At 42.9% G+C, this 12,829-nt stretch overlaps 1 protein-coding gene across 3 annotated transcripts; it reads left to right on the forward strand.

Moving 5' to 3' along the window:
* The first annotated feature begins 215 nt into the window (after positions 1-215).
* Positions 216-5,980, forward strand: LOC131574742 (gap junction beta-2 protein-like). 3 transcript variants are annotated; one of them, XM_058829443.1, is made up of 2 exons: positions 216-492; positions 2,702-5,980. In XM_058829443.1, the coding sequence occupies exon 2, from the start codon at positions 2,724-2,726 to the stop codon at positions 3,399-3,401; it is 678 nt and encodes a 225-aa protein (XP_058685426.1). In that variant the 5' UTR covers positions 216-492; positions 2,702-2,723; the 3' UTR covers positions 3,402-5,980. The 3 variants fall into 3 exon arrangements, with proteins under 3 accessions (XP_058685426.1, XP_058685427.1, XP_058685428.1); XM_058829444.1 differs by having other exon boundaries at positions 216-457; XM_058829445.1 differs by having other exon boundaries at positions 216-411.
* Positions 5,981-12,829: the final 6,849 nt, after the last annotated feature.

Here is a 12,829-nt window from a genome sequence, read left to right on the forward strand (position 1 = left end):
CACTTGGGAATCAATCACAGCACTGGGCCGTATTTGCGAGGTACCGGGTCCGCTCCGCCCGATGCGCGCCCTGTGCTCATGGACGTCCCGGGCGACCCCGAGGGCGCTCCCGCGGGAGCACCGTCCCCATTCCCGCTCAGTCTGCAGCAGCTCCCGCCCCGCGGGCACGGCAGAGCCCAGGGCGGGCGGCTCAGCCCCGGCCCCGCCCCGGGCTCCCACCGCCGCCTCGGCGGGCGGCCGGAGGAGCGGGGCGCGGGCGGGGGCGGGTTAAAAGCGGCGGCAGGTGAATGGGGAGGGACCTTAAAGCTCGGGGCCGGAGCGGCTGGGGCCGCCCGCTCCGCAGGCGCCAGCGGATCTGGGAGCGGAGCAGCGCGCCCGTCTCGTCCCGCGTGTCCTGCCCAGCCGTGCCGGGTGAGGGTCCGGAGCGGCTTCCCCGTGTCCTGCCCAGCCGTGCCGGGTGAGGGTCCGGAGCGGCTCCCGCGTGCCGCACCGGTGGGATCAGGACCGAGGTTGGGATTAGGCTGTGCGCCCATCTGAGCGGGTGGCGAGCCGTGTGCCAGAGTCGGGTTTGGGTCGGGGCCGTCCCGGCGGGTCTGGGGCAGCCAGGCCGCGGCCCCGACCCCGGGCAAGCCGCGTTTGGGCGCAGGCGGGAGCGGCGGGGCAGCGGGCCGGGGGTCGGGGGCCGTGACTGCGGCTGCCGCCACCTTCGGACCGCGCAGCCCGTCCCGGGAGGAGCCGTCGGACCTCCGAGCAAGGCCGGTGTTGCCAGCGGTGCCCGCCGAGGGGAGCGGACGGCGATCCTGCCGCTTCCCTCCGCTGAAGGCTCTTAGCCGCGCGGGAACTCGGCGGGATAAAAGTCGGCGCGGAGGGAGGGAGAAGCTGGGATCCAGTTGCTAACCCCAAAGTGGGGGTTTGGAGTGGTTTTCAGTAATGGTGTCTTGGTTGGCAAGTTGGGCGTCCAGGTAGATTGACTCCCTAGAAGCCAATTTCAGTGTTTCGGTAGCGGCAGATAAGGGGGAGAAAAGATCTTTTTCCCCCCTCCAAGACTTGCAACCTTGGTTCAGAACTACAGTGTGAGAAGGCACTTGGAACCCAGGTTGTTCATCTCAGCACAGATATGCACTTCCCTGACTTTCCTTCAATTCTGATTAGCCTCTTTTGAAGGTTTCATTGACTTTATTTCAATGACTATGCAACAGACATAAGGAAATTCTTTCCAGAATGATGCAGCTATCTCATCATAGTCTGCAGGTTAGGTCAGTGTAAACAGTTGCATAAAATGGTGCCAGTTTCAGCAGAGACAAAACATGAGAAGTCTCAGGAATTTCAGCCATCTTCTCAAAGTTGTTTTCTTTTTTGCCTTACCCAATTTCACCTTTCCGCATCACAGTAAATCTGACCTCTCCCTCTTGCCTCCAGGCTTGTCCGTACAAGCTAGGCCCTCGTACCAATGGTATGTGTTGGGGCACGTTTGTCCTTTGGTTGGGATGTGACTGCACCAGGGTAAAAAGTTATTTTTTCCCCCTCTCTGTTGTGTGAGAATGAGATATTTTTGTGAACTTTGGCCAGTGTTGCTTCGCAAGGTACCATGCTCTCCCCACAACACACATCTCCAAGAGGAGATGGAGCTCTATCCATGGCCTGTGTGGCTTCCCCAGTCTAACTTTGTGATGATGGACCAGCTATGCAGGTTCCCAGCTCGGGTTTCAAAGTGTTTTGTCCGCTTCAGTGATAGTTTCCAAATGGCTGCAATCAGTGAAAGCTGAGCCCTGAGACTGAAGTCTGAGCTTGAACAAAACTTACTTTTGAAAGGGTACAAAGAGTGTGGATTTTAGTTTTTAAGAGTAGGAAGAAAGCTGAAATGGAACTTCTCTGATGTTTGACTTTCTGTATTCTGCTGGAGTGTGATAGCATCTAGAAAATCAACATAAACTCTTTAACTTAGGGCTTTTTCTTCTCAACTCTATGACTCGGCTTGCCTCCTTTTTTGGATGACATAGCAATGAATGTGGAAGGGCAGGCTCTGCTCTATCTGCTTTTGCCTGCTGGTTTGTACTATATAAGCATGCAGCCCTGACAGAGCTAGCTTGAGGCTTCTCACCAGTGCTGGCAAATTCAAACATTGTACTTTTGAGTGCCTTGTCTGAGCTGCAACAGAAAGTCTTAGAGGCCTGCTGGAGGTATCTGGGTGGAGCAAGGACTTCTGCTGAAGAAGGCCAGGTAGTACTTACCTCTGGGACAAAGAAAGCAGCTCAGCCTTCTAGGGCTATGGTGTTGGCAAACAAATCCTGTGAAAATGCTAGAGAAGTCTGTGCTTTGTCTATATGTGGCTTAACTCATGCAGTGATAATAATTTCTATTGCTTTGAGAAGTACACTGAAAGGCAAAATGCTGATCAGAGTCAACCACAGAAAAGGAAGGAGAGCATAGAGGATGTACAGAGGAACTTTATTAAGATGTGCTTTGTTCCTGCCCAAAGCCTTGTTGAGAAATACACTGAAGTATGCTTGTCCCATAATAAACTGACAGAAGGAGAGAGTTTAATAAGTTGTTTGAATCCATAATCAAAAGGGTGACATAAATGAAAGTGACTTGCCTATGGCTCTGGAGAGACTGTTAGGAAGTTCCCTTTTTCGCATGCCTAGAGTTGATTTTTCACAGTTTGAGAAGTTACTGTTCTGTGTATTGTGTCATCCTGCAGGTAAAAGGGCACAGAAAAGAAGATGGACTGGGGAACTCTGCAGGCTGTTTTGGGAGGTGTAAATAAGCACTCCACCAGTATTGGGAAGATATGGCTCACAGTCCTCTTCATCTTCCGTATCATGATCCTGGTTGTGGCTGCAGAGAGAGTCTGGGGAGATGAACAACAAGATTTTGTCTGCAACACGCTTCAGCCTGGCTGCAGAAATGTTTGCTATGATCACTTTTTCCCTATCTCTCACATCAGACTCTGGGCCCTGCAGCTGATCTTTGTCTCCACACCTGCTCTGCTGGTGGCCATGCATGTGGCTTACACCAGGCATGAGAAGAAAAGGCGGTTCAGAAATGGTGAGAAAATTGATATTGAAGAGCTAAAAAATGAAAAGATTCACATTCGGGGCCCCCTGTGGTGGACATACACCAGCAGCATCTTCTTCAGGATCGTCTTTGAAGCTGTCTTCATGTACGTCTTCTATTACATGTACGATGGTTACCAGATGCCCCGCCTGGTGAAGTGCGAAGCTTGGCCCTGCCCCAACACTGTGGATTGTTTTGTGTCTCGGCCCACTGAGAAAACCACATTTACTATTTTCATGCTTGCTGTGTCTGGGATCTGCATGATGTTGAATCTGGCTGAGTTGTGCTACCTAGTGATAAAAATTTGCATGAAAGAATCCAGGAAAACAACAATTTTGAAATAAGTCCCCAGTTTCAGGATTTACTGGCTCCCCATTTCCCTTAAATTTTTTTAGGTGTAACAAAACAATAAACAATATTTTCACACTCAAGGAAAAGGATAAAAAAAATGATCTTTTGTGTTTTAAAACTGTTAGCCTCCCTGGGAAACCGATTCTGAGGCAGGTTTTAAAGATCATAAGCTGATTCAGTATTCCTGCATCTGCAGTTAGAGAGAGCAGTTTTCTGGCACCAGCTTCTCCAAGTATGCCTGCTGCTGGGATCCTATTGTTGGGATGGTTAACTCTTCAAACAGTGGGAGTGGAAAGGACCAGAGAAAGCTCTAGAGCCCAAAGGAGATCTAGTAATCACAAACACACTGTGTTGGCTCAGAGGCAAAATAATATCAAAGGTTTTTGGTTAAAAGTGGGGTAAAGGATTGTTTTGGGGCACATCACATCTGGAGAGCACAAAAATGGTGTAGAACCACAGGTACTCTGTCAGTGCATGATATCAACTTTTCTGGGCACCAGCATGTTTTTTTCTTCTCATCTTCTTGCCTGTACTGAGAAGTATTTCCTTAATGGCTGGGGGTAGCAAGTCTCAACAGCCCGTGAACACCATTAGGTCAATGCTGCCTCCTCATAGTCACAGAGACTACAGCAGTGGGAGGAATGAAGTTCATTTTCATTCTCTAGATCAGATGAGAAAAAGGATTGTCACTTCTGGGTGAGTGAAGGCAGTGAAACAGTCTTCCTCCTTCTCTTGTTCTCCCCCGATATGTTGTGAGAAATCTCAGTACAGTAGACTTTACCTGATGGAGAGACATTTTACCACCTGTGCCTCACTCAGCTATATACTTTTAAAACTTTTTTTTTTTTTTCCAATAAAAATCAAGAAAAAAACCTTTCTTCATTCTTTTGGTTATCCAAAGGAAGTGCTTCAACTTGCAGCATGATATCCGGTGTTCCTTTCATTGCTCTTTTTTTTCTATCTAGCCTGCACAGCTTTACTTCATAAAACCTTCTCCCTGAGGTACCTTTCAAATGAGTTGAGCAAACCACTCCCAGTCTCTCTGACATTCCACATTGTGAGATTAAATCACCATTCCTTTTCTTAGAGTTGGTCTAGCAGGAATTACAGACAGCTTGCAGAGCTAAAATAGAAAAGGGACCAAATCAGAAATTAGGAGGAACTTGATTGTTTTCTTGAAGTTCACTCTGCTGTGCTCTAAATTGTATATTACTAATTTGGAGTACTATGTAAGTCAGTCTAGTCTTGTCTCTAAGTAGTCTCAAAAGGTGTTTTATGCCTGGAATGGGCAGTATCTGGCATATTAGGGCAACACAGTTTATCTCCCAAGTGCCTGCCCATTGAACCCACTTCTAGAAATCTGGCTGTTTCTCCTTAGCTTTAATAACTGGCTTTTCCCCAAACTGAATGAGCGTTATCTCAGCCTCTCTATTTGCATTTATCTTTTACTGTACATTTAAATTTGTCACTGTTGGAGTAAACAAAGCTTCATGAATTAAGAGCCATGACCCTTCACTGTGCACTGAAAGTTGATCATAAACAGGCTTCCCTTGCTTGTGGGCTACATCCAGTGTTACAACTTGACTGCAGATGGAAATCTGTCATCTAAGAGGGAAGCAAGAAAACCATAAAAACACCATCCTCAGAACCATAAAAAAAATATAGGTAATTCATAATGAGTTGGACTGGAAACTTGGACTGTGAAAACATCCTTAATTCAACTCCAAAGAACACAGTTTGGCACATATCAGGTTTGTGCTTGATAGAGTTCCTGCATTGTTCCATGTACAAGTACAGAGAGAGCAAACTAGTCCCAGTGCTCTAGTATTACATTTCTTTTGTAACAAGATTTTTTTTTTCTCCCTGAAATTATAGTTAAAGCATTTCTGTGGTGTCTGTTTTCTGTATTGTATGTGCTGTGTGTTACTTATTGTGTCTAATGAAAAATGTTACTTAATGTGCCATAATGGAAAATGTATGCACCAATACTCTACTCAGTAGCCAAGGGCTAGTGTAAGGATTTTAGTCTTCTGCTGCATGGTGGTGTTTCCACTGGTTACAATGCCTGTTACCCTGAGGTTTCCTGAGCTCATAGTGGAAGGTCACATATGTGCTCCACTTCAAATCAAGTATGCTGCCTGAGAGAGCCTTGCAGATGGAAAAGGCCAGTGATAAACTTAACCATAGGGAAAGAGTTTGTTTTCTCTGCCTGCCTTCAAATTCAGCTGGAACTTGAAATGAGACACACCAAAACTGTTAACACTAACACTATGAAGTTATCTTCAACTAGCAGTTTGGCAACCAGATTATCAGGAAAAACAGAAACACAACTGAGGAAAGTGTTTGGATGTAGCCGAGACAGGGCTTTGATCCGGAAGTGCAGCATCAGGCAATGATAGCTCTGAGATCTGTATATATTTAATTTGACTGAATAGCTGCTTTGTTTGTGAAAAAAAAGTCAGATACTTTATAGGAACATCGGAATTGCACTTATTTCTACATGTGCTACATTGCATAGCTGACCTTCTACAGATGGATTTCATGCAGATTAAAATATATTGCTGTGTTTGAATTGTGTGTGTTCTTTTCTGAAATGCACTAGTAGTGTCTGCATTTCTGGTACTTGGCTCCTAGGCTTTCCTCAGAATAAAGATTGCAAAGCATGTTGAAAAACTTAAGCAGCAAATCTGAGGTCATGACTGTAAAAGAGGCTGATTCCTCATTGTTCGGTGTGCAGCATAGGCAGGGTATAAATTGTCTAATAATGTGATATCAGAACTGGGAATTGTAGGAATGGGACTGGCTGAAATTATTCTTTGACTGAAATTGCCAGGAAAAATCACCATTGACTCAAAGGTTAAACTTCCACCCAAAACCTTGACACCAAACCCACAATCATGTTTGTCAGAAGAGTAAGGAGATGAGGGGAAACAAACTTAATTGGCAACTTGTGGACCCAGACAGAATAAAAATCCTAACTACTTTGGGAGAGAGACTGATTTAAAAGGATATCAGAAGTATGGATCTTCTGTTTTATGACTTCTGGATACAGAAGTACCTTTATTAAAGGTTTTCTTAGACAAAAATAAAAACATCCTTTAGTTGTTTACAGTTATTATAAGCCAACGTGCTAAATTATTTTATATCTAGTAGGACAAATATGAAAGATAAATTATATGGTCCACACAGAGAAGCGCATTCCTGTACTATGGAGGTTCAATTCACAATAGCAACTCTGTTAAAAGCTGCTTTATTTTGTAAAAAGTGTACTGCAGCAATAAGGAACAGCTAACAGCATTTTGCTAGAAACTAAACTTGATGAAAATTAATGTTTTGGTTTTTTTTTCTCTAATTATAATTTCCTCACCTGAAAATTAGGCTAATGAGGTTTACCTCACAACAAAATCATACCCAAAGAATTGCACTGTATTTTTGTTCACCTGTTCTGATATTCAGGACAGCCACTACCCTGACAGTTAATTACAGGGTCATTTGATTTTTCACCATCTTATTATCTACACAGTCATTTGAACTTGTTTGCAGACACTGGCAAGAGTAATGGTAACTCTTTGAAGCTTAATGAGCTAAGACTAATGAAAATGACTTTCAACATAGTTCAGAAGGTACCTACACTTTTGTCCCCATCTGACCAACCTAGCATGTCATTGCCATTTTCTCTTACAGATTGTATTTCTCTTCTATAAAGTTGGCTCGGCTTTGACTTGGCTGTTTTCTATACAAAGTTTTCTGGTCATATAACCTAGGCTTGGAAATGCATTGATCTTTAATTTGGAAGGCCCAGATGAGGAAACAAGTCATATCTCAGACTCTCCAACTCTGAGAACATTTCTTGCTCTTGCTATGGTTGGTCCCACATCCTACTGCAGATTTAAAGGTCAGAATTGGTCACATCATTGCACTTCGCTTCTCCCTTTTTCTGATAGTTTAATCATTGCCACTAACTCAGAGATAACTTCACATCTATCTGCTCTATGTATTTGAATAGCCAAATCCATTGTATTTGAATTAGCCATCTACTAAAAACCTCCTGTCCAAGAATCCCACCAGGCTGACAGATGCTTGCATAAGTTTTTGTGGTAAAGGAGTGATACAGTATCAGCATGATGTACAGTTTAGGGAGGTACTTTTTCAGTGAACTGAGAGACCTTGTAGAGTTGAGCCATGAGTGACTGCAGGTCGTAGATTAATGTTTTGAACAGCAGCATATATTCTGTGTGTGACAGCTAAGAACCCACATTTTGGTCATAGCCTGTCCCCAGGACAAGGAATACTGTAGTGTGTGGTGCAGACAAACTTGAAATGAGTTTGAAACACAAGACTGAAACACGAGACATTTTTCAGTGGACAAGCTGTGCTGGGCAGCTTTACTTGTTTATGCAAGATGTGTATTTTCTGTTGTCTTGGCAATTATGGCAATTTAGACACATCATCTGGGAAAGAAAATAGCAGGCTTGAAACTGTAAGTTGGGATAATGAAATAGGGTTTAAAAATGTTCTGCAGATAATTTTCTGTGGAGGTTCAATCTTTATGACAACATATAAAAACTCCTCCCTCATCTCTCAGCAATCCACACATCAGCAGGAGGAATGCTCCTTTTCTGTTGTGATGATTGGAAAACTTGCTATCTCTTTGCTATCCAAAATCAACATTTCCTTCCTCACAAGGCTTCTTTCACTTGATTTGAAAGTGGCAGGTCTGGTATACAGAGTCAACCCTGACTCTCATTGTCCCTGAGCTTTCCCCAATTGAAAGATAAAGGTGACAACTGCGTCACGTTCACAGGGATCAGAACAGTTTAATCAAGCACTGTTTGTTAAGATCATTGCAACAGGTGCCAGAAAAAAATATAATTATTGTGTGGTAAGGATTTCAAACCGTTTGTATGTTGCATCATTACTATAATGTCTGCTTACAGTTTGTCATGTCCCTGCCCTACATATTGCATCCTTTCCAAGGACTGAGTTTTTAATACACAGTATAAACAGCTTCCACAGTCTGTCCAACACAGACAAAAAAACCCAGTCTATTCCTTTACACACACACGTGCACAAAGACAGAGCAGCAAACTGGCTAAATCATTCCCTCACTGTTATCTGATAGAAGACTGAATGAGACATTACAACATGGATTTGTCAGGCATAATTTCTGCCTATGTCATGATAGAAGCTTTTGTGTATTGCAGTAAAATAGTTATTAATGACTCATTGTCAGAGCATCCAAATGGGATAAACTGTATGCAGCTGGGAGGAGCTGCAGGTACATGGGAAGATAAGCTTAGGATTCAATAAGATCTTTATCACCCGGAGAAATGGTTTAACAATAGCAGTTTTAGAAGGTAGGAAGGTCTAAGTGCTTCTATTGTGAAATATGAAGCACTTGCAAAACTGTTGGATAGAGACCTGTTCTGAAGCAAAGAACAGTTTTGTAAAGAAGAGCTGGAATTTGTGGAAGATCATCCACAGAACATTACACAATAACGTGACTGACTTGAAAAAACATCGTACTGGTATGCACGTTTGTCAAAACCGGGATGTTCAAAATCAAGTTCTCAGTCTTGTTAGCACTCAAAAGTCTATTTGCCAGCGCAGGGTTTGTCCAGTACAATCTCTGTCAACATGGCTCCTTTGTGCTTTTAGCAACTGCAATAAGACATTGGTGTGCTATAGTATGTTCCATCTAACTAACTATATGAGGTGGTACTATGAATAAATAAAATTCCAATTAATATAAGTCAAATTTGTAATGGATTTTTTTTTTCCTTCTCAACACAGTTAGTAAAAAGCCCCTTGTGCCTTGGTTGCATGTCTCACAAAACAGGCATCGGTCCAATAGGAGAAAGACAGAAACCCAGATCATTGTTCAGTTTTGATCACTGTTCAGTCATGCTGCCTGCTTTACTATATGTGCAAACATTGGTGGAGCTCACTGAAGCCTGGTCTGCAGCCAGGAGATCATTTCCCACCAATGGCATGCCATTTTGTGCTACCGATTTCTTTCATTCCAAAGGCAGACCATCACATCGTGCAACAGTTTGAATTTTGTGGAGGAATCTTCCCTTACATAATACTGTTTTTATTGTTTTAAAGCAAGGTCCTTTCTGTGAAAGGCAGTAATTATTTGAGGCCTTTACAAATTCATCATGCATGACACCCTGGTATATTCCTGGTAAAACATAGTGTGTTTGCTCTTACCCTGAACATGAACAATGAAAAAGAACATCCTTGTTTAGAAGCTTTGGTTGTGGTTTGGCACAATGAATTGCCATACTAGTTTAGGGCATTAATTACAATACTAGTTTAGGGCATTAATACTGATATAATTCCTTCCTGCTCATTCTTATCCTGTCTGTATCCCTCTCCTACCTCATTCAACATGGTGCCTCCAACTCCAACTCCAGGGCCTGCACTGAGCCAGCACAGTTGTTTGCACAGCTGTGCTCAGCACTGGACTGGCCCACTGTTTTAGCTGATGAAGAAACAAATGTTTTGCTTTGCTGGATTGTTTATCAGATGGATTAATTCCTTGATCTTCATTACAGGGAGGCCATATGAACTTCCACACTGATAAGACTGTGGGCCAGTAGGCCACGGTGTTAGGCAAGAAGAGCTGCTGGGAGTGAGTGGAAGGGGTGGAGGGAATGGCAACATGAAGTTTATTTACTGCTACACATGCTGCAATTTCAAACCACAGCCTCTGGCTGTGTTTTCCTGAGTGACTGCTACTAAAAAGGCAAAAATCTTAACTGCCTTTTGTCCCCTTGCTGCTGTACCTTTGCGTGCTCCCTCTTCCCCTCCACTGGCCCTGCTCCTCAGCTACTGGCCATCTTCTTCCTTACTCCAATACAATCTTTCCTCAACTTTTATGTGAGTTGATTTAAGTTACTAACTCAGCAGTGAACTATTTTAACTCTGCATTTCAAATTTGTTTTCTTCAGCTCAGATTTCTGCCAGATTTCCTGTTGTGGCAGGAATCAATGTGTTTCAAACACCAATATTTTTATTTCTGTCTGCAGTGTCAGAAAAAAAAAATAGCATCAGACTATGACAGAATGATAGCAGGCATAATTCCTCTTAGGATTCTGCATGTCCTGTGTCTCTCTTTTTGATTCTTCCTCCTAACAAATGCCTGGCTTGTACAGTTGTAGTTCTCCCTCTGCTACATCTTACAAGGAGCTTTTGATTCCATGAAGATGAATGGAAAGCACCTTGCTGTTCCATATCCCAGAATATTCAGATTTATCTTGTTGTTGTTGTAGTTGTAGTATTAGGAGACTTCCCACATTTCCAAAGGAAAGAACCAGAAAAGACCAGAGGAAGCTGGTTCTGGTGGGTAAAACACCAGCCTAGAGTCTCAGTACTATTCTCAGAACCATAAAACCTAGGACGAGATATTTAGTCTTCCTATGCCTCCATTCCTACAAACTAGAACCACAGTGTCATCCTACAAAACTAGAAATAATAATACTTCCTGACACAGTTCTTATGCTGCTTTCTCTGATGTGCTTAGCAGTAGTGTCGTACAGAACACAACACTAATCACTGACTGGTACAATAATAAAAATTAGTATATAATGTGAGATCAAACTAAAGTCTCTTTATTGTCATGTTACTTATTATTTAATTAATTCTAAAGTCCTTTGATTCCCCCATGCAGAAAACAGCTAGAGATTTTAATCCTCTTTGCTTCAAGCTGTGCCTCTGGATGTAGCAGTACCCTTTCATAGAATTTAAATATCTTTAGTGCCATCTTCTGTAGGGCAGTGGCATGTCAAGTGCAATTCTCTTAACTCACATACCATACAGTGCCATAATGAGCTGAACTGAAGGATTTGTAGCTCTTTTTTTTGGCTGTGTGGACAAAATTGCTGTCAGCACTGCTGAGCCACGTGTCATTTTGACTGAAGACATGTACCAGAGTTTAGGGGTCTTTCCACCAGACTGTGCTTGGATGCACAGTTACGTAAGACTAATCCTCTTCTGTACTTCAAAATAGATTTTTAAATTAGAAATAGCAAAGGGTAAAGTACTGTTTTAGATCAATACTGATCTGTTAGGCAGTAGCTCAGGTTCAGACTAAGATCAATCAAGAAATATCTCCTTAATTTATGAGATCTTTTACCATTTCATAAAGCTTGGTGTCTATTTTTTATTTTCTTTCCGTGTACCTTGTCAGGAAAACTTGATTCATCTAATCTTAAAAATACCTGCCTGACTGCTCTGTCTCCCTACTTCCTGAACTCACTTTGTTTCTGTGCCAGCCAAATTATATATTGCTAAATGTCTGCCTACGTGTGGAACGGGGGTCATCACCTGTGTGGAGGCTTGGATGGAAGACAAAAGACAGAACTAATGAAGATAATTAATCCCTCTCTGGAGACATTCAAAACCCAGCTGGACATGGTCCTCTATAACCTGCTGTAGGTGACCCTGCCTTGGCAAGGATGTTGGACTGGATCATCTCCAAAGGTCCCTTCGAACCTTAACCATTCTGTGAATCTGTGTTAATTAGAGAAAGGCTGAAAAATTTGTAAGTGTGCATTTTAATGTAAAAATTTAAATGTCACCTTAAGTTGTGTGTCACTGTCTACTGTAAATGCCAGCCCTTTAAATATAATGAGAACTAGCAGCACTGTGCTTCTTCAAAGGTAATTGAGGAAACTAGCAGGATGGCTCTTCCAAGGAAATCCTGTCAGAAAGTCCACACAAAGAGACACTTTTGAACACCATTAACTCAATCTGAGCCCGTTTTCTTTCTGAATAAACTCCTCCGAGAGAAAAGTCCTACTTTTTCTATTTGCCCCTTGTTTGGCTACAGATCCTCCTGTTCTAGTATATGACTCACAAGTCATATGTCCTCAACATGCTTTCATGCTTGGGCTCTCACCAGTACATAATTGGTTCTTCACTTTTGAAACTGTTTCCCTCAAGTTTTCCCCATGAATTTTGCATCCTTGCCTGTCCTGTTTTCTACAAATGATCCAGAGGGTTTTTCTGACAGACCAAACCTCTTCCTGTACGAACCCAGAAGGGAATTCTTGGAAAGGAATTTTTTAACTGATGGGTGTAGTCCCATGGCAGGCAGGCAGTGCATCAGCCTCTCCTAGTTTAAAATGTAAAGGATTCTATCACAAAAATTTGTGGCACTACTAAAAGGATGCTCTAGAATCTCACTGCCCTCCTGAATAAGATTATTTTACTTAAAAAAGCAGGTGTCAAGGCCATTTTGTACAGATAGTGGGAAATACCACTTGAAACTTCCAGAGTGAAAAAGCCATCAGAGAAACACCCAGTGCTTCATGCCGTTAAAACTTATGAGCTGAGAGACTTCATTGCATGAAGAAAGTTTAAATGTTAGGAGTTACTGCAGCTGCAGTAGATGGGATTCCATCCTGTACCCTAA

This window comes from Poecile atricapillus, chromosome 1 (genome assembly GCF_030490865.1).
Source record: "Poecile atricapillus isolate bPoeAtr1 chromosome 1, bPoeAtr1.hap1, whole genome shotgun sequence".
NCBI lineage: Eukaryota > Metazoa > Chordata > Aves > Passeriformes > Paridae > Poecile > Poecile atricapillus.

Bases quoted from the DNA above. Each gene is read 5' to 3' on its own strand.
- LOC131574742 (XM_058829443.1), top strand. From the start codon at position 2,724: ATGGACTGGGGAACTCTGCAGGCTGTTTTGGGAGGTGTAAATAAGCAC.